At 40.9% G+C, this 25,845-nt stretch overlaps 1 protein-coding gene across 1 annotated transcript in view; it reads right to left on the bottom strand.

Annotated features, from left to right (window-relative positions):
* Positions 1–230: 230 nt before the first annotated feature.
* TBC1D22A (TBC1 domain family member 22A) overlaps positions 231–25,845 on the bottom strand; it is a 731,641-nt gene continuing 706,026 nt past the window's right edge. The window contains exon 13 of the mRNA XM_088455938.1: positions 231–1,222. Coding sequence (XP_088312064.1) covers positions 1,094–1,222 — 129 coding nt within the window. The 3' untranslated portion in view covers positions 231–1,093. The remainder of the gene's footprint in view (positions 1,223–25,845) is intronic.

Raw genomic sequence — 25,845 nt, 5'->3', positions numbered from 1 at the left:
AAACTTATGTACATTAAAAAAAAATGATGTTGTTGTTCTGGGACATCAAACTAATCCAAAATGTCACTTACGTTAAATATGAATACAGAAAAAAAACTAAATTAAATGTTTTCTATGTTTAAAAGCATAGCTTTGAAAGAATATGTTTCTTTTAGTAGCACATAATATCAATAAAAAAGTTCTACGTTATGTAAGTTGTAATATTGAGTAACTTGAAACGTATCCTGGTGGTAATACAGTTAACATTTGGAAAAAAGTTAGGATAGACCATTTTCAGTACTTAATTAAATATATTACAAAATGAGAAGATTAAATGAGTTTAATTACTTTTATAAGGGAGCTCTTTTCAGAAAAAAATAATTAAGTTAGTAATATGAGGTGATCATAACATCTAGTTTTATTTTGCATTTATTTAATCACTGAATGCCACACTATATAACAGGCAAACAGGTGAATTGGTAAATGGTGCAGCCTGCTGTTTGGCAAAGTAAAGAGTTATAGGAATGTCTGGAATAGATCATGTTGTTTATATCTGTCATAGATATCATTGTCATGTTAAGAAATAAATTAAATTGATTGGAAATGAGCATAAGTGATGTGCTAAATTGATTAGCCATCAATTTCTTTGTTTTATAACCATAAGTAGGAAGGTAAATTACTAGGTAAAAAAACTGCCAAGCAATGTTGTGGTTAATATATTAGAAGACTTTTAATGTTTGCTGTACATTTCATATGTTACAAATGGGCTATTTTCAGAAATACAAAGATTGAGACTCTGCAAGTCTAATTCAGATTTGACATACCTATCAAAACAATTCTCACCACACCTGCCATGATGAACTAAATCACAAGCAGGATTGTGTCATTTTCTTCTAGTTCTACCCTGTAAATACATTTTAAAATATGTTTCTTTGGTATATGGTATGTTCATGTTGGATGTCAGAATTGACCACTAAGCAGATACGATTCAATATTGATTTACTTAAATTGTATGACTGTGATAAAAAAGGACAAAGTATTTATAATATATATATTTTCATATAAATCACTAACAAGGAGGGATATTTTCAAATGTTGCCTGTGTTGAATTATGTCATTTCTTGTAGTGATTGGGAGCATCTGCAAAAGCAAACTCTAGTCTGTAGGCTTCAGCTAGAAGAAGGCTTACATCTTCATTACCCCAGGTCACAGTTGGCAGATTCTGCAAAAGGATCAGTAAGCCCTGGAAAACATAAATGAAAGATATATTTATTATCTATACATGCTGAAAGCCCAGCTCTTTAAATGGGCATATCTGGTATACATGTAGATTCATACCCAACTTGTCACTACAGTAAGGTAAGTAAACCTTCAAAAAAGAAACCATGGGCAAAACAGCTATTCTAATGTATAAGAATTACTTTGAGTTATATAATGCGTACCAAGGTAGGCTACAGAGTAAAGAACATTTCATGACTGCTTTTGATTTTGTGTAAGCCAGAGGTTCCCAAACACGGCCCTCAAGGCTCCCCAACAGTTCAGAATTTAGAGATATCCATGGTTGACCACAGGTGACTTAATTAGTACCTCAGTCAATTTGATTGAACCACCTGTGATTAACCATGGATATCTCTAAAACCTGAACTGTTGGGGAGCCTTGAGGACCACGTTTGGGAACCTCTGCTGTAAGCAAATGGAAAATGATTAATTGAAACTTCAGTGCTACAAAAATTAGAGTATAGAAATAAATACCCCTAAAAATTATGGGGGCCAATCTGTCACAACAAATATCTTAAATCAAAGAAAAGCACTGAAGCGAGTAATGCACAATCACAATTATATACCAGATAATTATGGAAATCTTGTATAAATTGTTAAAGGAACTTTTGTAAAATGAAAAGAAACTCCAACAAATACTGTACCAAACAATCTTATTGATTACCATATGCTCTGGCTGGACAGTCAGATCCCATGTGGCATAATCAGTGATAATGTTAGTCAGATACTAGTAATTATTTAACCATTACAGTGGTCGGATATGTCATTGTCTTAACAAATTATTTACATTTGTTCTAGAGAGATACTTTTTCTCCTGCACAGGATTGAAAAGCATTGTGTGTGTTATACAAGATCAGGTTTGTCCAACTAGTCCTAAAAAATTGCATTGTGGCCCTCACATTCCCTGGCAACAGTATTCAGCCTGTAGTTTGTACCCTGTATATATACTGTATATGGTGCTATTGATGTAAATAAATGTACAGCAATAATAAAGTTACTGTAGTATAGTATTATAGTACATTGCTGCTTCATATTACCACACTCAGGACATGATTTGTGTGTATACTACACCCAGCACCCCTCCATAATCACTGCACCTCTTTACTCTTCCCTTGTTTAATAATACCCACCACATCTAGCCATGGCACATAATTAATGATATTTAGTAGACTAAAAAGTAGTTGCCATATCAGTAGGGCCTACAGGTACTATAGGGTTAACAGCTAGAGGTGGCTAACCTATGAAATCCCCATGTGTATATGTATTTGTAATCTTCAACCAAATTTTATATTTTGTTTACTGTTTCAGTTAATGTCTGGTGATCACCAAACAATAACTACTCATTTGAAGGAGAAATCTCCCCTCTTTCAAGACAGCATGCCCCTATGTATGTGCAGGCCAGTGTGGGGAAAGTAGGGCACAATATGCCCTTCTCCCATCTATGGAAAATTAATTTTTCCATAGCGCTTGGTGATGTTGTCATGTGCTCACCTGACAATAGCTGCTAAGGGGCAACATAATTTGAAAGTTGGGATTTCCTCCTCTTTCAAATGTAAGTGACCACATTTACAGGTGTAATTATGGGAGAGATAGGGCATGTAGTGCCCTACCACCTATATACAGAAAATATATTTTTTCCATAGTGCACAGTAATATAGCCTGTTGATCACAGGTGATCACCAGGCAATAGAAACTAGTGGACCACATAATATGAAAGAGCAGATTCCACTCTCTAAAATAGGGCTGCCCACAAAGTTGCTGGTGGTTCATTATGTGGGTGAGAGGCTCTCCCCCCATATACTGATAATATTCCATAGTGCAGGGTAACATTGTCCATGATCATAGGTGATGTCTAGACAATAAAAAAAGGGGACCCCCCCTCTTTCTAAAATGGGTGCTCCTGATTTCATGGACCTTGTCCCATCCCTGGACTGCATTATTTTTCTGTTATGCAGGGAGTTTGGCCTGGGGGTCACCAGGCAATCATCTCTATGGAAGCAAATTAGTTGAAAGAGTGGACTACCCACTTTAAAAAATGTGTTCTCCCATCTCTCTAGGTGCCCACTTGTCTTCCTCAGCAAAGGGATTACACATTTAACAGTATGAAAGTATTTAAAATAAGTGAAGTGAAACTTTGTCTAAATATTCAGGTTGTGTTGACATTTATATGAATTTAACAAGAAATAAGCAATACTGGCTTTCATTTAACTGTATAATGTTCCAACACCATACAAAATTAATATATTTAGAAATTGTATGCTGTTATGGTTTCAATTTTCAGAATAATTTAGTACTACAATTGAATGATTTCTAAAATCTATGCTTACTTTGCTAAAACCAGATAAGAAATAACTTTTTCTTTTTCCATCCATTTCACTTTATATTACTGTGACCTCTATAGTTCTAAGGTTGAATGCAATGCTCCAGCATTATGGTAACTTACTGACTAAGCTACACACTCAATTTCAAAATCTAATTTAGAGATCTAAGTTCAGTAGATAAAGGGTGAATGAAACTGTCCAGACCTCTGTCTTATAAAATGTTAAAGAGATGAAAATTCTATTTGTTTGACCTTTGCAGATAGTAAGGTAGGAGCCTGAAAATAAAATCTGCTAACTACATTTAGGTCTGCTCCTATGGTCACCTCAATTATAGACAGGACAAAAGACAAAGAAATCTCTTTGGCAGGACCTACTAACCTTTGTAAAGCAATAATCTGATTGATATGTTAGCTCAGACTGGACGCTGCTTATTTGTGATTTCAGAAAAAGAAGCACTAAAGAGACTTCTAAGTGCTTAGATCAATGATCCAATTGATGCTGTTAACAATTTTATTCTTTAGTTCACAACAGATCTCCGATATCTTACAAACAATACACAATATGTAGTATCAAAATGACTAGCTATCTAAAGTATATCAAAAGTTTAACCCTCCACCGAACAATACACCATGTTATTCTATTTAATGTTTACCTGCTAATAGTAAGATCCCCTGCAAACTTTGAATTTCATTATTTTTATTCTTTTTGGTTAAAAACATTTAAATTTCTCAGTGTTTCTGGAGCAGTAGCCCTGACTACTTGCAATTTGCTATTTTAGTGGAGGGGCTGGACATTGCCACTATTAGAAATGTCAGGCCCAGGTGTGAAGAAGGGGGGGCATAGCCATGGTGGGCAGGGCCGTAGAGAGACACAGCGGGCCCAGGTACATGGGGGCATGGCCAAGCCTCCCACGATTAGGCCATGCCCCCCTGTACCTGGGCCCGCCGTGTCTCTCTACGGCCCTGTGTGAGCGCCCATTGCTGGGGAGTGATTTTAAGTGCTCCATAGGCTACAATGGCTAATGCCATCTGAAATTACCAGGGCCGAGCAAAAAAAAGAAAAAAAAGTTTTGCAGCGCCAGGGAAGCGGGGCGCTGTAAGCCCCTCAGCCCGGCGCAAAGCCATGGGGGGCGCGATCAGTGTGATCGCTTCCCCCCCCCACAGGCAAAGGAGACTGCTGTGGCTGCTGCTCAGCAGACACGAGCAGTCTTCCACTGCAGCTCAGCACATGCTGTGTGCTGGGCTGCTGAGAGAAAGAGAAGGGAGGGGGTGCGGCGCCGGACCCGGGCCACAGCCGGGCCCTCCAGAATCCCGGGCCCGGGTAATCTGTACCCGCTCTCCCCCCTCTCGGCGCCCCTGAAGGTGGGTGAGTGTGGTCATAACAAATTAGAATTTTTGCAGTCCTATCCACAGATACTGTGCTGATGGTGCCAATAAGGGGGTTTGGCCACACCATATTGGGGAGCATTTTTGCCTCTAACAGGCAGGCCCTGTCCCCATGGCAGGAATAGGCCCTTATAATGGTGCCTGCCTTCCTTTTAAGTGCTTCTGAGAGTTGGATGTAACTGCTCAGACTTTTATTTTCAAGCTCATTTTATGTCAGCTACAGTACAACTCACAAGTAAACAAGTTAAAACGTTTTAAAATATTTTTTTATCTGAAATAGCCAAAAAATTAAATAAAATAAACTTTTGAAAACCTTTTGATAATTTGGAGGCTATCAAGTGACACATATATGGAATTCCTTTTAATGAATGTTAGCTTATTAAAGTATCACTAAACCATTAACAAATATATACATACAAATACACACACTACCAATGAAAAGTGTTAAAGCACCACATTCAAGTCCAGTGAACAACTGGAAATGGTACAAAGGTAAGGGGTAAACTGCTAGAAGTGAAAAAGAAACATAAAAAAGTATAGGGCAACAGAAATTGAAAAGTTATGCAAATGTCAAAGCTATATTAAAAAAAGTACTTTTCCATGGGAAAAAACAAAGAGGTTTGTCAGGGTCATAAAGCACCACCAGTGGACTATAGAAAAAGGACCAAGCAATCAAAATGTGAAAAAAAATTTAAAAGGACAATACTTTAAATAGCAATAAAAAAATTGTTCTGTGCTGGCCTTTTACGCATGCCGCCATGACATCACACATAGTCGGCAGGCCAGCCAGCATCTGGAAGAGCAGCAGTGCACGGAACATCTAGATTTTTAACAGGGGTGGGCAATAACTGGCCCTCCAGCTATTGTTGAACTACAAATCCCAGCATGCATTGCAACATTTTTAGCATGCCCAAATGGCAAAACTGTGGCAAGGCATGCTGGGATATGTAGTTTTACAACATCTGGGGGGCCGCTTTTTGCCCACCCTTAATCTAGAAGATGCTCTGTACACCTTTATACATGGCAGAGTTCCCACCTGTAGCATCCTACCCTGGGCCGGATTAAGACTTGTGGGGGCCCCAGGGCAACTAAGTTGTGGGGGCCCCAACCAATCAAATAGACGCTAACTGCCTGTTGCCTCTCCTATGCCCCTGCATGATAGTACGACACATGGCAGGTGGCATTTGTAAGGAACATTGGGGGCAGTAAGGTCAGCAGGAAGGTGGTCCCTGGGAAGCCAGGTACAATCTTGCAATGCAATGTTGCCGGCTGGAGCCCTCCATCACAGTCGCAATGGGCAGTGGAGGGCAGAACGCATGTACACACACATACAAGGAGGGGGCCAGGACCTGGTGCATTACCTGTCAGGACCCCGGTGGCCACGAGTAGTGCGCATTGCGCCATCGGCTGCCATCTTAATTCTGCCGGAGGTGCTGTCACTGGCCCGTCTTTCACAGAGGAACAGCAGCAGCCTGGGCTGGTAGAGCGGGGAGCCAGTCAAGCGAGCAGAGCACCAAGGAACACATCTCTGCCGCCTGAGGGAAAGCTGCACTGGATCCTGGACAGGAAGGTGAGTAGGGGAAGGGTCCAACTTTGCAGTGTGCGAGTCAGCTATGCTTGCAGATGCCGGATGAGCAAGGGAGGTAGCAGAGTGGGCCAGGTAGGGGCAATGTGTAGGGACCCTGGACGACCGCCCCGCCTATAATCTGGCACTGGTCCTAAGTATGTTACTGGTTGCAGGGTGCCATTCAAAGCACCCTGCTAGCCAGAAGCAAGGGCCATAGGGCAGTGACTGTGCCACCTCCAGAGCTCTGCACAGCACTGGTCGCACACCCTAGTTACAGCTCTGCCTATAAAGGGCAACGTTTCTGGCATGTTTAAGCTTGAAATTTAGTAAATAAACCCCTGTGACACAAACGATCAAACATGGACAAGGAAGCATGATGATGGCCTGGGAGTATTTTGTTGGATCCCAAGTGGGAGACATGCACAGAGGGCTCCCACAGCATTTTGCAGCACCATGCAAACCAAACTGGAGATTTATTATATATACCACTGTAATGACATTTTCTGTGCAGCTATTATTGTGGTTAAAACGGTTGCCTGCAGTGTCCTTCCCATAGAATTGCTGAGAAAATGTTTAATGCTTTTAGAAAATGTCTCCCCACAATCATAACCATATTTCAAGGTCAATTTATTGTATTTATGCTGTTACAGGCACCACAAAATGATCATAGTACACATTTGTGAGCAATGATGATGGGCTGCAGCAAACTTATGCATATTATTTTAAAATAGTGACTATGGAATAATAGCCAGGAATTAATGCTCAGGAGGCTTTCATCCACTATTGTAAAAACTGTAAAAGATTATAAAAAATATGTGGGGATAAAGCATGCACAACATGACATAGTAAAATAAAATGGAAAAAATATTTAACAACATGCTCAACTTACAAACAGATACACAAACATCAAAAAGATGCATAAGTCCTATTTCAAGTATCAAGTATTCCAGGAAGTAGTAGGTAATAGTTAGTATAACCCAACATAACTTTTAATGGGGTAGTAATTTGTTAGTTAGGGTACCCTTTAACCAACAAAAATAATCTATTCGTGCACTAAACAGGGCTACTGTAGGTGTAGGTGGATTAAAAATGTCATCCCCAGAACTCCTAATACTGTAGTACAAAAAGACAAGGAATTGAGAAGAGATCATTCACACACTATAAACAGTAGATGAGCTGTAATTCCGGTAAATGATCCTATTCAACTAGATGACTTGACTGCAGAGCTACTGCATATCATACTGTGATAAAGGTACAGTACTTTTATCATTTTAGACTTACAGAAGTACATACTTATGTAGTCTTATCACCTAGGAACCTGTCTTTAAAACAACCTCTATAACTGTAACTGAGATAACTTTACTTTCTAATATCTCTTCCTGGATATTGATTTTATACATTTAACTGCTTGTAAACTAAATAGCTTTTGGCCCCATGGGAAACAGTTCTCCATAAGGATGGGAGTGTTTTGAAAAATTGCCAATGTTTAGAGTAATGGAAGTTATGGAGATAGAGATATTTTAGCATGAATGTTACAAAATGCCACACACTGTGGAAGAAGCAAGAGTTAAATAAGTGATATCTCAAGTATGAAACAACATTAACCAATCACATTAGTCTAGAGTGACAGCTTTTATGCCCCAGATAACAGTCATTAAGCAATTGTAGTCTAACATTCTAAAGAGTGACATTTTTCAGACTAACATATTTAATGCCATCAAGTTGTCTAATTCTTATCAAATTAATAGGTCACAGACATCTTCTTTCAAACATCTTTGACTGATCTTTCTTTGTGGTGTAACCCCTGGGATTGCTGGAACCGAACTTATGCACCGAGGGGCATTAATAGCTTTAATTCCAATAAAAAAGGAGAAGGACAGTGTGTTTTGACAGCCTAGAAGAGAGAACTACATTTCCCAGAACATGCATGGATAAGGGGGCAAAACTGGACCTACAAAAAGGGTGCAGATCTAAAAGGGCCCTCAAATCGGGTTCCCACAAGCAGACCCAGGAAAGCTATAGAGTATTGCAGCATCATGAGAGGGATAGTGGGGAGCGAGAGAGGTAACAGGCCCGGGGGAAGATGACCCAAAGCCAAAGGGCACCAGGCCGCAGAGCTGACAGCTGGGAGACCTTAGGAACTGGTTCCTGGACGAGTGCCTCCTCAGATAAATAGATGTGCTTAATTGAGATATTTAATATAGAACTAGCACTACTGAGAATAATAGGTAAACAAATATGATGGACAGATTTATAATAATCAGATCAACATGTGATTTTTGTTGGACTAAAACATGTGCCCTTGTGCAATAATGATATCTCTAATTAGAGACACAAATAATTAAAATATAAAATATGCATAGGAAATAAGAAAATAAAAACAATATATAGAAAAGAAAAAATCCACCAATGTCATGGTTGGAGTAGGACTCTCTCCACAGTGTCCCAGAATTAATGGGTGATAGCAGCACAACATTACCAGTGGGCTAATGAAGCCTGGCAGGAAGTCCTCTGACATCCAGCAATTAGTAATAAGGCTGAAGTGTGTTGATAAGGAATCATCCAAAGTGTATGAGGTGGTAACTTGTAAATAGGAAGTCCTCTGGCATCCAGCAAACAGAGTGAGTAGGCTGAAGCACAATCCTTAAGGAATCCTTTTCAGGCTGCAAAGTTATTCCAAGGGGAGAGTTTGAAGTCCAAAATATATCCAACAGATGGTAAATCCAAATAGATGGTGAATGAATAAAGTCTCAAAGCGTTTCTCTGAGCAATGACCGCTCAGCTTCCTCAGGAGTGTACACTGTGGGTCAAAATGTCTCCTTTATAAACCCCCCAGATAATTAGAAATCTCAAACACTTTGTTATTTGCTATGAGATATAAGGTGGTGACTTATTATTAACATCTGCAGCACTGGAGTGCAGCACCATAGGGTTTGTACATTTTTTGTTTATATTACAAACCCCACTTGTTAATGAGCAATATCTCAATTAATAAATACACAAGATAGATGCACTACCACGAAAGCTGCTGGTAAATGGGGTAGTCAGCCCCAAAATACAGGGGAAAAAAACATATAATATAGAACCAGCACTACTGAGAATAATAGGTAAACAAATATGAAGTACAGATTTCTAATAATTAGATGGTTAATTAATTAATTCAATTGGTGAAGCGACAGTGTGGCAGTATCCTATCCATTTTATATGCTACGGATTTGTCCTTATTGACCCAGGTCCATCTTCTGAAGGGCAATAGGAATCTGCATAATATTACCACCTGATGGTATGGGCTTACTGCTGCATTTTTTATGTTTTTATTTATAATAAATAGCTGTTTTTCATGGTACTGGATGACGGTCTTTTCTTTTACCTTGTCCTATAACGACTTGAAAGTCCCCACATTCCGTTAAGGACCGCAGGTCGAGGTTTCTGAAGATAAAGATACCTTTATGTGCCCATACATCGCACTTACAAGTAAGCATACATGGAAGAAACTCCACACAAGACTTATCCTCATTCACATCTAGGTGATTCTTATGGGAGTTGGGACCATACTAAGCCGGGAGAAGATCTTCATAGACCACCATATTCACATCCCCGGGTGGCTACATCATACAGGGACATTATTACACAATATTGTGTTTCCCATTTATTTTTTATACCAGGGTTTGGACTGTGGGCCTGATTTAGACCCGCTCGCTAAGAAGTGTTCACACGCAGCCAGCCGATGCTTGCAATCTGCGCATACATCGCAGTGCATGTACGCCAACCATTGAGAGCGATCGGGAAGTGTTTGCTCACTGCGCATAGACAGCCCGGCTGAATGAGTGACAGGAGAAGCCGTTTGTGGGTGGTGACGGGCTGGCCGCTAGAAACAAGGGAGTGGAGGTGTGAACACAAGCGTGCCTGAGCGTCTCAACGCTGTTTCAGAGGTGTGCATAATTTAGAGGCAGTGTCATAGTACATGTCACTTGGCTGAATTTTACACTGAAGCACTTGCAGTAGGGTATGGTCAACCACAAGTGCTGTATATGCATCCGATGGTACTTGATGTTACTGATGGTTGCATACAATTCCTGGAGATGACGTGCGCAAGTGGGCATCTTAAAATAGGCTGGTAGGCGTCTGCATACATAGAGCGATCGGATGCCAAGACATAGTGGACGTGCTAATGCATTGTCGTGCGATCGCCTGCCTTGCAGAATTTGCATATGCATCTAGCTAGCGAACGCATCTAGCGAGCAGGTCTGAAACGAGTCTTGTGTTCGGCCAAGGGATGATGAGATAGGCACAGAATGTATGGTATGAGAGAAGATGCCAAGTGTTTGTTTAAACCACATTGCATTCATACTGCTTGAAGAATTGTTCAATGCAGAGACTTGTGGAGCTACTAGTATTAGACTACCCTACATTGCAGGAATAGTTAGTTGATCCTCTATTGCCTGTAGAAAGTTGTATGTGCCAGAGGCAGTTCAACCAAGTTGCCTGATAATTTTGAAAGACTAAAAGAACCATAAGGACCAAGATATATTGTTCAGTATTGCAGTGCAAATTCTAAAGGATGGATTCTGAGCAAAGCAAGAAAAAACATGTAACTTTGCACCTGGGCAAATCCATGTTGCAATGCAAGTGGTGCAAGTACAAAAACAATACCTAAAAGTACATGAGCGCCACTGAAATGTAAATTACCAATACTGTGTGTCCATTTGTGTGCAGTTGATGTTTGTGGTTGTTGTTATATACAATTTGTGATGTGTTTTTGTTTAATGTAGAGATGAGCAGGTCCGGTTCTCGGAGAACCGGAGCCACCCGAACATAGGGGATCCGAGCAGGATCCGAGTCAGGCTCAGGTTTTCCCACCTAATTCGCAATCCAAAACGTCATCCTCCCGCTGTCGGATTATCGCAGGTTTTGGATTGTATATAAGTCCCTCCACGCATTGATCGCTGCCATTCCCTTGCTGAGTCCCGGGCTGTGCAGTTGTGCTGTGCTCCACGTTCACTCCAGGGGGGAGGCTGTGTGTCCAGGCCAGAGGCTGTTGTCAAATCCAGAAGTATGCTGTCACTGTGCTCTGGCTGTTGTCCAAAACAGGGGTGTGTATCCAGGGGGGTCTGTGACCAATCCAGGGGTGTGCTGTCACTGTGCTCTGTCCAGGGGGCTGTTGTCCAAAACAGGGGTGTGCTGTGCTCTGCCCAGGGGGAAGGGGGGCTGTGTGTCCAATACAGGGGTGTGATGTCACTGTACTCTAGCTGTTGTCCAAACCAGGGGTGTGCTGTGCTCTGTACAGGGGGGCTGTATGTCCAATCCAGGGGTGTGCTGTCACTGTGCTCTATCCAGGGGGCTGTTGTCAAAAACAGGGTGTGCTGTGCTCTGCCCAGGGGGGGCTGTGTGTCCAATTCAGGGGTGTGCTGTCCGTCCATGGGCTGTAAAAAAAAAAAAAAAAAAAAAAAAAAAAGGAACTAAAAGTTAAAGTAAAAAAAAAAGTTTAAAAGATTTTTTTTTTTGTGCTGTACCCCAGTGTATCCATATACAGATGCGTCCTCTTGCATGTTTGCCGATTGCACTACAAACACGCGCACACATTGCACCATACGATTACCCACAGCAGTATATGTGCTGGTACGCACTGCGATCACACCATACAATCCTATAGACTCAAGTGTGTGAATGCAGTGCGCATATTCGCTCGATGGCGCACACCTCGCGCCATGTGTGGTGCAATTTGCTGCATACGCAGCAAAGATGCAAGTGTATCCCATATATAAGCACTGTGACGCTGCTGGCCATACCGCAGTGTATAATTCATAAAAGTATTGTGACGCTGCCGGTCATTCACTCCGCAGTGTAATATTCATAAAAGTATTGTGACGCTGTCGGTAATTCATACCGCAGTGTAATATTCATACTAGTATTTTGACTCTGTTGGTTATTCATACCACAGTGTAATATTCAAACAATTATAGTGACGCTGTCGGTCATTCATACTGCAATGTAATATTCATACAAGTATAGTGATGCTGTTGGTCATTCATACTGCAGTGTAATATTCATACAAGTATTGTGATGCTGTCAGTCATTCATACTGCAGTGTAATATTCAGACACGTATAGTGACGCTGTTGGTCATTCATACTGCAGTGTAATATTCATACAAGTATTGTGACGCTGTCGGTCATTAATACCGCAGTGTAATATTCAAACAATTATAGTGACGCTGTCGATCATTCATACCACAGTGTAATATTCATACAAGTATAGTGATGCTGTTGGTCATTCATACTGCAATGTAATATTCATACAAGTATTGTGATGCTGTCGGTCATTCATACTGCAGTGTAATATTCATACAAGTATTGTGATGCTGTCAGTCATTCATACTGCAGTGTAATATTCAAACACGTATAGTGATGCTGTTGGTCATTCATACTGCAGTGTAATATTCAAACACGTATAGTGACGCTGTTGGTCATTCATACTGCAGTGTAATATTCATCCAAGTATTGTGACGCTGTCGGTCATTAATACCGCAGTGTAATATTCAAACAATTATAGTGACGCTGTCGATCATTCATACCGCAGTGTAATATTCATACAAGTATAGTGATGCTGTTGGTCATTCGTACAGTAGTGCAATATTCATACAAGTATTGTGATGCTGTCGGTCATTCATACCGCAGTGTAATATTCAAACAAGTATAGTGACGCTGTCTGTCATTCATACCGCAGTGTAATATTCAAACAAGTATAGTGGCGCTGTCGGTCATTCATACTGCAGTGTAATATTCATACAAGTATAGTGATGCTGTCGTTCATTCATATTGCAGTGCAATATTCATACAAGTATAGTGATGATGTTGTTCATTCATATTGTAGTGCAATATTCATACAAGTATTGTGACACTGTCGGTCATTCATACCACAGTGTAATATTCATACAAGTATTGTGACGCTGTCGGTCATTCATACCGCAGTGTAAAATTCATACAAGTATAGTGACGCTGTCGGACATTCACTGCATTAGTCATACAAGTATTGTGACGCAGTAGATTCATCAAATTGAGGATTTTCACCTATTGTGAAAATTGTCTCCAGATAATTTCAACAGTCTCCATACTATAGGACATTCATCAAGTTCCCGGAAAAGCATTTTTTTCGGAACTTGACAGTGATCCTGAATGCCATCCTGAGATGGCTTACAGCACTTGATGCAGCAGAGGGATCTGTGTCCTCTTACCTTAAAAAAGCCCCCACCAGGCTCTGTGAGCTCTCCTCCTGTGAGCCGGGAGCAAGGGAGAGGCCACAGCAGCAGCGGACTGGTGCTGTGGGGCTGCATGGTCTCAGCGGGGGTCTCAGACTCCCACAGCAGGTGCAGCTCTGCAGCAGCGGGCGGTGGGGGGGGTTGAAGAGACAGGCAGCGGGTTCAGCCGGGGACGAGCAGGGTGGAGCTAGCAGACGAGCACGTGAGCACAAAGAGGGGGGCTGGACTCCTCCGGCTTCACTGTCTCAAGACAGGCTGCGAAGAAACAGTGAAGCAGGAGAAATGTCCTCTCATTCCGAAAAACTGTCTCCATAAAAGGAGCAGCTTTTCGGAAGTGATACTTAAGTATAGGAGGCATGATGAATGCTTCCAGTACTTGTATTGAACTTGCAGCAAGTTAAATCCTTAATTATCACAGGGGATATTTTTCCCTTAATGAATAGACCCCATAGTCTCTTAAGTGTTAAGCTGCACATCCACTAGGTGACCAGGGGAAGACAGTACGATTACAACATTGTAATCGTACCGTCGTTTCCCATCCCGTGCAGTGCCTACACTAAAACGATTAGTCATTCAGTGTAGGCACCATCCATCATCCCTGAACGTGGCCAATCTGTCATTATCAGCAGATTGACCGGCATGTTCGGGCGATGATTGATGTCGGAAAGGACCAGCGGGAGTGCGCATCGCTGGTCGTTTCCAACATTTTAGTGCCCGATTCATGCACGATTAATGAGCGATTGAACGATAACAATACTGCTATCGTTCAATCGCTCATTAATATCGCCTAGTGGATGTGCGCCCTTAGTTACATGCAAGCCGATATATCGCTTGCAAAGTGTATCCAGTACTGGCTGACACATCTTAAAAGATCCTCAGCTGGTGCTGATTATTTCATTTGTGAAATTCATAAGATCTATACAACATGCACTGTCAGGGGTTCCCGAGGACTGGAGTTGGGAAACACTGCCATAGTACGACATAACCTTTAGTTGTTAGTTACATGCAAACTGACATATCGCCTGGTGATAAACCATTTAACTTTTATACTGCCTAGAGCTACGTCGATTGATCCTTTCCATTCTTATACTGCTCTTAATTAATTTTGCATGCACAGATTCTACAGAAAGTGTTTTGACAAGTTAGTACACCTAAACGCCAAACCCAGGGGCTAATGTCTATCATCTCAAAATTTTGTGTCATTAAACTGCTGTTTAATTGTCCTGTTATTTATTTTTACAGTCTATATAATTCTACAAAAAAAATGCATTTAGTAATTTTCCCATTAAATGTGCCACAGTGGCTTCTGCAGCACATATTGTTCTCAGAGTGAAATAGTGATGGGCTTCTCGAATCTTCCCCTGGTGTTCATTGTCCGGGACACTCCACAGAAGACTCAAGCTGTGATTCGGATGAAGGCACTGATTAAAGACTACAGAGGTGAGAAGTACCTTGGTGCACTGAGAGGAGAAGGGGTACAAATTACCCAGGACCGGGCTTCTTGGAAAGGCCTGGGCCAGCTACAGAGAGGGTTGCAGTGTGCAGAGCTACTTCCTTGTGCCGCACATAATGTGTTCCTTTGTTTCAGGAGAGGTGTGGCCAAGCCTCCCGATTTTGGCCACGACCCTTTCTTTGCCTGGGCCCCATGGTTGTCTCAACGGCTCTGACGTTTTCTGCTTTATTCCATATCCACATACCCTTACACAGCATGTCACAGTGAAGGGGTGTTACAGTGGCATCCCATGTTGTACCCCTAATTGTAAATTGAGTGTTGTAGAAATTATAATGAATAATTCAAGTGATTTCATATTGTCTCATTTACGGGGACAATTCTTACCCTAGAACCTGCCAACAGAAATAAGCTTCATTGTCATCTACATTAGTAGTTATGGCTCTCTGTCACCCCAAAGAAAGAGTTTCTGCAGAAAATAGAGTTTCTGACAGAGAATAAGAGGCAGCAAATCTCTGGTCTTGAAAAAAATTGTATAGAAATAACAGTGAGAAAATTATTCTGTAATCCTTCAAAAAAGTGACTACTTCACAGGTAAAAAGTGTAAATAAGTATATTTTTTGGTGTAAAGTGACTCCACCCATTTTTTTACATTTTTTATTAAAAGTAACAAACATTCAGTATGTAAAGAATTCTATCAAATATTTGCTTATGTTTGGTGAGCAGTGATGTTAGTAAGGTTCTGAATTTATTCCCATAACACAGAACTTAAATTTGAAAAAAGTACTGTATATTACATGTCACCTTGGCGTACCCTGCCCTCTATAAAAGAAGTCGACTTGTGGCCATGCGATTTCATATGGTTACAGATATTCCTTCTAATATTTAACACACTAACCATACATTTACTTTGCATTTGGAATCAATACGATTTGGTATAAAATAAGAAAAAAAAAATTCAATATACTGTACAGATCGTTCCATATCCAAATATTCCGAGATACGGAATTATTTTGGCATGGCTGAAATAATGAAACCTTTGATTCTTGATGGTTCAATGTGCACAAACTTTGTCTAAGGCACAAATTATTAAAAATATTGTATAAAATTACCTTCAGGCTGTGGGTATAAGGTGTATATGAAACATAAATTAATTTCATTTCTGTACACAAACTTTGCTTGAGCCACAAAACTATTGAAAATATTGTATAACATTACCTGCAGGCTGTGTGTATAAGGTATATATAACACATAAATGCATTTTGTGTGTATATTTGGACCCCATTCCCAAGATATTTTATTATGATATGCAAATATTCCAAAATTCGGAATATTCTGTTATCCAAAATACTCCTGGTCCCAAAAATTTTGGATATGGGAAACTCAACCTGTATAGGATATGACAAACAAATGCCTGGAGACTCCTGAATTTTAAGGTGTCTGAGGATACTTTTGCAATATGACCTGTTTGCGGCTTTCCTGCACATGTTCAGAAGAGCAGAGTGGGAGTCTTGGTAGGATGGATCAGCAATGTCAGCTCCACAACACCCCTGCAGTGACCATAGTTCCATTATTGTGTTAAGCACACTATCAAGGCATAACTTATATTTGATACTAGCTGGGATAGCCGGCATTGCCCAGGTTGAGATTGGACCCTGAAGTACACCTGCAGCTTTTAGATGCTTACATTGTCCTTGCCTATAACCTAATTTCATTGATCCTGAAAGGACCCCAGTGTTTGCTTACATGCAATCAAACAGTGGTGTAACTACCGTGTGTGCAAGTGGTGCGGCTGCTATGGTGCTCGAGCTGCCTCTGTGTGCCCGCTGCTCCCCCTGCAGCCAGTCATGCACACAAGATGGGTAGGTCCAGTCAGGATTGATGAGGGGGGCCCGGGTGTCAGTAGTGTTGTTTTGGGGTTGGCCCGCAAGCTGATTACAGCAGTCGCACCAGCAGGCAGACATGGAGAGACAGCGCCGCCGGTCGCGAGGCAATCAAGAGCTGGCAGACTGGCAGCCAATCAGCAGTGGTGGATTGGTTGCCAGTCTGCGAGCTCAGATTGGCTCACGACCAGCACCAGATTCAAATTGCACTGCACTGTATGTGCATGTCTGCCGCTGCTTGCCGGTGCGACAGCTGTAATTAGCTGGTGGCTCGGCACTTACTTCACACCTGCTGGCTGCTGATGGCACACACGGGGAGGTGAGAGGCTGCTGAAGGGACACGGGTAGATGAGTTGCTGTGGGGGGCATAATGTGTAAGGGACATTACTGTGTGACATAATGTGTAACTGTCTGCCTCATGCCACAAAGCTGCTATAAGTGTGGTCGTTATATTCCTTAGCACAACAAGTGCAGTTGAATTTATTTGAAACATCATCTGACATGCAATAAGGATTAACATAGATGGACAGGACTTATTATTACTATTATTTAAGCTATCACGCTAGCCATTGTGAATCCAAAACCACGGACATTTTCTTTTCAGTTATTATGTTGCAATTGTATATGCTGAATTTGTATACAATTGTTTCAATATAATTTAAAGTTATTGTATTAAGTAGTTGTTTTATTGCATAAGGTTTTTACATCATTTTATGGGATATGTATATTTTAATAAATGTTTTTTTATGATTTACATGAATGCACCAGCGTAGATTTGGGTTATATTTTTTTAGTGTTTGTGTGATGTGGGTAGTACCTCTTAATATTCTGCAGCAGGTGTATTGTTTTTGTATCAGCTAAGGTATTAAAAGGTATTAAACTAGCACTGAGAATTTATTGGAAAATGTGTAAGGGGCACTACTATTGTGTAGAATATTGTGTTATATGGTGCACAACTATTGTGTGGAATAATGTGTTATATGGGGCACTACTACTATGTGGCATAATCTGTAAAGGGCTTTACTGTGTGGTATAATGTGTAAGGATAATTACTGTGTAGTGTAAGGAGCATTACTGTGTGGCATGATGAATAAGAGGCACTACTACTGTGTGGCATGATGTGTATAAGGGGTACTACTGTGTGGCCGCACGCTGTGTACTGTTACGACGTTGGGGGAGAGGGAAGAGACAAGGATCTCCATCGGCTGACAGAGATTTCCTGGCCTCTTTCTCTCATCTGCAGCGGCCGGCTTGTTTGACCTTATGGGTCACCTTAGCCGGCCGATGTTACCGCAGAGTATCCGATGCTGCATTGGACAACGCAGCTCGAATAATGCACCAGGAGTATTGTTTGACAGTGGGTGGCCCTGACAAAGTTCAAACCTAGGCAAAAACTTAATCCTGGTCAGATTACACCACCATGACCAATTTGGTGGAACTAGGTCCAAAACTCTGGCCATGCATAAAGGACAGGCAGACAGACAGACAGACTTTCTTGTTTATTATGTATATATAGAAAATATATAATATATGATAAAGTATAAATTATAAGGCAATTGCATGTTATACTTAAATAATCTATGGTTTTAAAATAACAAGACTGGTAAGAACATGCACATAATAAAACAATGAAACAGAATTTCAATAACAATAAGGTAACTATTTCTTCTTTAACATTCTATGAATCCTGATAAGTACTGTCTGTATGTGTACATTACCAGTTTGTCAAATATGTTTCAGACTCTCTTACAGAGCACAATAATTACATGCTGTCTGTTGATTTAAGTGGCTTTATTTTAGCACTGACACTTAATTATTAATAACAAAAACTGTTCTAACAAGTACATTATAGAGTCCAACCAGTAAATTACTCTTGATAGGTCATTCTGACTTCAGCAGAGTCATAAGTGCAATGACAAATTAAATATCAAACTTAAATTTATCATGATATATTCTGCATAAATACTTCATACATATACTTTTTTTTTATAAATTATCTTAAAATCGCGTTTTAATGTACTTCACAGTCTTCTTTAAAATGATAGTTAAAGATTAGCACAAACAAGTTAGGTAACAAAATATGAACAGGAACACATCCAATAAAAGATTTAATTTTATGAATATATTCATCAGTCCATATTATTGCCTACTTTTAAGAGTCATTAAAACCCTGCCCACTTGTTCTGGGAGCATGGCCTACACACAGGAGTACAAGAGTACTCCCAAAATAAAACACAAGTACACGTTTGAGAACTCTTTTATGATCTTCATTGTAGCAAAGCAATTTTCTAGTAGTAAACAATGAGTTTTAATGTGCTCTGCCACGTGATGTGATATACTGTACACAATAATCTGTAAGTGTCATTCGGTATGCTCATTCCTACCTAGTAAAACTTGAATTTTCATGTAAGTGAAATGTGTATTGTTACCTACGGCAGTGAAAAGGCTTATTTAATGCTGTATTACCAGGCACATTGATTTTTCACAAGCCTTATCATGGGCACTTATGCCGAGTATCCACTACACGACATTACTGAGCGATTGCACAATAACGACATCGTAATCGTGCAATTGCTCAGTAATCGGGCACAAATCGCGCTCCCGCTGGTCGTTTCCGACATCAATTATCGCCAGAACATGTTGGTCAATCTACCGATAAAGACAGATTGCCCATGTTCAGGGATAATTGATGTGCCTACACTGAATGACTGAACGTTCAGTGTAGGCACAGCACAGACTGTAAAATGATGGCATGATTACAATGTCATAATCGTGCAGTCATTTCACAGGCTGCTGAAATTCCAAAGTTGTATGAAGCTTCGGAGGAGGATCTTAGTGCGTTAATAAGCCACAATCACAGAGATTGCAGCCTTTTATAGCTCCTCCTACTCATATTCCCCTCCATAGAAATCTTTAAGGGGTAAGCTACAGTATATTAAAGAAAAGTTACTTGGAATACTGTTTCGGAGTACAATTCCCTGGGTTTCCCTTAGGAGTAGCAGCAGAGCAGTGAAACTGTAACATGTGGAAGGACTGCATTATATGTAGACATAATGGTGCATACACACGGTCAGATTTCTTATCAGATATGAAAGATAACGATTGTAAAAATCTTTGACATGTAGGGCATGCATCGATGAACGATGCGCGTTCCCGCATGTCAGATAACGATCTCTGACATCGACTGTGTTTGCAGACAGATTTTGATGATTTCATTCATTTTAATACTCTCAGAAATCATTCAATCGTTCATCATTGTTCAAATCGTTGTAAAACTCGTTCAATCGTTCATAAATCTGACTGTGTGTAAGCACCATAAGTATTGGCAGAGTTTGACAAATGTGCTGAATGCTTTAAGTGCACAGCAGGTGTGCATATGGAAGTAAGTCCACAGCAGATTGCTTTAACCAGGGAGTCAGTTTATTAATGAATTAAAAACTGGTAGTATATTACACAGGATTAATTAGTAGGTACAGGCTGCAGAAATATGCTAAACAGTGGTGAAACAGTGGAGTTTGGGAGTCTCATGGCTTTAGACAGCATGGTTTATTTGGGGGGCACATCCATCTATGGAGGACAGTAGCTCAGGTCAGACTTCAAGAGAGAGCCATGGCAGGTCCTAGTGCCCGTCGGCTCTGGGGCCAGCTGGGCAGAGCCCTCCTCTTTAACAATAAATGTGGGCATTAAGGGTCTATTTAGCAATTCTCACATTTTTGATAGGGTTTTTGGCATTTTGTGCTGTTTTGCGAAGTATTTAATTTACCTTGCCGGGACAACTTTTGCAGAAATCAGCTGTCGCTAAGTTGTAGTCTTTCGCAACTTTAAAAGACTTATTCAAGGCTGGTTTGAAAAGGGTGCATGCATGAGCCAGAAAGGCTGTGCATGCACACTAAATAATGTGTTCTATGGGGGTTGCGCATGAGCAAGTTGGTAAGGATACATAAGTGTATTAAACAATTTGGCTTAGTGCTTAGTCCCATTGAGAGCTATGGGGGGGCGACACTTTTGAGTGGAAACAGAATACTGTGTTTCCCTGATAATAAGACACTGTCTTATTTTTTTTTTTTGTTAAAAAAAACACCATAGGGCTTATTTTCAGGGTAGGTCTTATATTAATTATCATTGACAGCAGTGCCCCTTATGCAGGCCCCCTTGTAGAAGTGCCCCTTATGCAGGCCGCCCCCTTGCAGAAGTGCCCCTTATGCAGGCCACCTTGTAGAAGTGCCCCTTATGCAGGCCCCCTTGTAGAAGTGCCCCTTATGCAGGCCGCCCCCTTGCAGAAGTGCCCCTTATGCAGGCCACCCCCTTGCAGAAGTGCCCCTTATGCAGGCCACCTTGTAGAAGTGCCCCTTATGCAGGCCACCTTGTAGAAGTGCCCCTTATGCAGGCCCCCTTGTAGAAGTGACCTTTATGCAGGCCACCCCCTTGCAGGCCCCCTTGTAGAAGTGACCTTTATGCAGGCCCCCGCCTTGCAGGCCCACCTGTAGCAGTGTCCCTTATTGCAGTGCACATACCTGACTCGCAGCCGTCCGGGATGTCGCTCTCACTTGCGCGCTGACTGGATCTAACATGATCCAGCAGGCGCGGCCGCACAGGACCCTCAGCGCGCGGTTGACGTCATGACGTCACCCGCGCACTGCATGACTGGGAACGCTGGTCTCTGCAGCGTTCCCAGCTCGAAATGAGATTCAGGTAGGTCTTATTTTCGGTGTAGGCCTTAACTTGGACCGGGTTACAAAATGAAGGGTAGGGCTTATTTTCGGGGTAGGTCTTATTATCGGGGAAACACGGTAGCAGAGAAATCAATGGTTGCGGTTTTCAATGTGTTAAATAGGGAGAAATGAAAATTGATTTTTCCAGCTAAAATACAGCAAAAAAGTTTTGTTTGTTTAATAAACAGACCCCTTAGGCTTTCTAACATTTTCATTGAGACTCTCTCAACAACATCTCTGCCCTAGATGATAATCTATAAAATGAATGGAATATCTGTCTGTAGGTGGACTAAGTTTTAGCACTTCTTCATGTCATGTCCAGATGTCCCGTGGATGCAGACAAAATGAAAACAACTTTTGTGAGAATCAGTGAATCTAAAATAACAGTCTAATCATGATTAACATTAAAAAAGAAAAATCATCTAAATCTTATTTATCCATTTTGAGTCGAATATATGTACAGACACTCATCTTCAAAGTGTGCGAGAAAAACCCACTAAAATCGACCTAAGATTTAACCTACAATTATGGAAACAATAAAGGTAAAAATACCTTTTAGGATGCACATAACACGGGTTTAACTGTATAAATTAATTGGTAGACATTTTCAAAGAAAATAAATAATAAAACTTCATTCTCACTGCACAATTGTAAACTTAAAAAGTGTAAGGGAAAATGTCATCACTGAAGCAACGTTTTATTCTGTGCGCTATTACAGAGTCTGTAAATAGTGTGTCACAAAACAGCTTTTCTATCAGTCAATCTCAAATCAAAGAAAAAATATATAAAATGTCAATTAATAAATTATCACATGAAAAGTGTTTTTAGATGATGTGTATAAGGGGTACTACTCTAAAGTGAACAATTTGCAAGGTTGCAGCTACTAAAACATTTAACGCTCTGCATTTAAAGTACTTCAGGTACATTTTCTTTAACACACTGAGGGGCCTATTCATCAACACTAAAATAACGTTTTTAAGGCCATTTTCCTTAATTACCATTATTTTAGTATTCATGAAGAGACTTAAGTCCCCCTGCATTAATTTCCACAGCACGGATATGGAAATTATTATATTGATCAAATTCCGAAAATTATGTATGTTTGGAATTTAATTGAGTTACTATTCGCCACTGTGAGGTGGTGAATAGCAGGTGACACTTATCTGTGTCAGCGTGGACAGGTCCCCCGGCGTCTCCCTCCGGGGCTCTGGTCTGTCCTCTGGCTCCGGAGGCCGGTCTGACAAGTGTTCTCCCAGCAAAACACAATAAAGTTTAGAAAAAAAACACAAAAACCTGTTTTTTTTTCTAAACTACTTTGGTCAGCTGGGAGAACACGTGTCAGACCAGCCATCGGAGCCGGAGGCGCTGCAGCGGGCAGGTAAGTGCGGGGACAGGGGGGAGGTGAGCGGAGGGGGGAGGGGGAGTTGGGGGGGACACAAAACTACTGCAGCTGTATGTAGTGCTGCGCATGCGCTATTTTATGAATGTAATGGCGCATGCGCAGCACGGATTCCAGCTGCGGTAAGTTAGTGTAGATAGCGATAACAATCTGACAGCTTTTCGGAATAGATAGTTATGGAGAGGAGGAATGATGAATTCCTCCGGTAATTAGGTAGAACTCCATGCGAGTTCTAAACCTAATTACCTCCAGAGAAAGTTTAGGTATGATGAATAGGCCCCTAAATCACATCTACAAAGTCACCAGTATCTTAAAACTACATTACTGTCTGTGAGCAATGCGTCTAACCTACTGTAGCATGATAGGGACTGTCCTGCTAAAATGGGGGGAGTTGGTAGGTTTGCTATCAATAAACAAAGCAAAGTAATAAACATCTTCCAGAGCGCCGGACATTGGAGAAAGTAGCATACCATGAAACAGGAGCATACAAATGTAGATGTAAAAATAAAGCTCATGAGAGAGCTTTCATTCTGAAGTTCCCAATGTGCTTTATTTTTCTGTACAGTATATTGTCTGACATTTATAGTACAGTAAGTGTCAGAGTCATTCCCACAATGTGACAGTTGGAAAGCAGGATCACATTAACTGTGGTACTGTGACATCAATGTAGTTGACAAAGCCAGTATAGCTCTAATTAAATGTAAATTCTGGCCATGCTTTAGTGACTACTCAAGACTGAAAATAGTCATAATTAAAGGTGAATTTAAAAATGACCTGTTCAGCAATGTGTTTGTATCAAGCTCTGTAAAACCTTACTGTGTATTCCTCATCATGTTACTATAGTCTATAGTTAGAAACAACAGTGTCATTATACTGACAGATGTGGCTGGAAAATCCTCACAATTAAGTTGCAAATGTATAAATATATAACAGGGCAACAGAGGGAAGGGCTAATTGGAGGAGATTATTCCAAAAGTATGTGGGGATTACACATATTTCAGAAGGACCATAAAAGAATAGACAATACATTGATGACCTGTGATATAGTCACTGAAAATTGCTATTACCTGACCACAAAACCTGGGTAGAATTGAAGTGAATTAGGCCGCTTTATGAGCATTAGTTGGAAATTGTGTATTTTTGAATAACGTATTACATGTAAAAACAGATGAGCAAATGCAGATAACTGGTTTGCTAACAATGTATTACATGTAAAAAAAGATGAGCAAATACAGATAGCTTGTGTGCTCAGAAGCTACCTCTAAGCCATTTACACCCCTTAAGTCACACCTGTATGGAATATACTGGTACTCCTCTTCCATAACTCCCCCTCTAGTGTACTACAGCCACTACAATATATATACAAAGATATACAAAGGGATGTTTATGTGACTTTGGCAATAGTGTATGAGGACTACAGATGAGCGGGTTCGGTTCTCAAAGAACCAGACCCACCCGAACTTCGCAATTCGAGCTCGGATCAGAGTCTGGCTCGGGTTTTCCCACTTGACTCGGATCCGAAAACTAGGCAAAATGTCATTCTCCCGTTGTCGGATTCTCGCGGGTTTTGGGTCCCAGTGGTCGGCGCCGTTTTCACTCCGGCTGTAGAGAGTGTGCAGAACAGACATGTAAATGGTGTAAAATTTACTACCAATCAACCCTTCCTGTCCCTGCCTTCAACTACATTCATCTTCCTCAGGCCTCTTGATTAATGAAAACATATGTTTCCTTGGGATGCAGTCAGGAAGCCGACGGTCAAAATGCACACTGCGGGCTTCAAGACTGTCTAATCCCGTCAGGGGTCTAATGACAGACGTTGAAATGCCGACGCCTGTCATTTTACCTACACCGGGAGCCCGACGCCCGGCATACTGATCGAAGGTAAGCCGGGCGCAGACAGCCACGGACGGGAGGGTTAGGTTAGGCACCCCCGGGGGGGTTAGGGTTAGGCACCCCTAAGGGAGGGTTAGGGGGGGTTAGATTAGTAATAGTTGAAATACTTACCTGTCGGGATCTTCACTGCCGGTCTTCCGCCGTAGACTTGCGTCCGGCGGTATTTCATACTGATCCCGTTCCTTATGTGCCATGTTGGAAGTTGAACTGCCATGTGTTTGTGCCGCCCACTGCTGCCACTTAGCTTATTCAGCCAGCTCACTTGGTGCAAATTTTGGGCCTCTACCGGATTAAAACAATATTGTGAGATGTGTGGTGGTCAAAATTTACTGGAAACTAGTGGAAATTAATGTTATTGAGCTTAATAATACTGTATGAACAAATAAGCCCAAATTATGTGTTTTTTTTGCAGTTTTTATACATTTTTGAAAAAAAAAATAATGACCAAAACCAATACCAAAACACACAAGGGTGGTTTTGGCAAAATCAAATCCAGATCCAAAACACGAGAGATATACAAATCCAAAACCAAAAGACAGGGCGCACATCACTAATGAGGACACAACTTTAAGCACTTGTAAATGTAAATCACAATATGCCCATTCATCAAATATCCAATGGATATCCAGAGCCTTGTATTTCATGAGTTCAGGAAATATTAACAAGATAAAATACATGGCATAATGTTTAAAAAAAAAAAAAAAGGTGTTTTATCACACAA

The sequence above is a fragment of the Taudactylus pleione genome, unplaced genomic scaffold (assembly GCF_031769625.1).
Source record: "Taudactylus pleione unplaced genomic scaffold, aTauple2 ptg000041l, whole genome shotgun sequence".
Classification (NCBI taxonomy): Eukaryota; Metazoa; Chordata; class Amphibia; order Anura; family Myobatrachidae; genus Taudactylus; species Taudactylus pleione.
The sequence above is the reverse complement of the archived record's forward strand: the minus strand, read 5'-3'. Positions and strand labels throughout refer to the sequence as shown.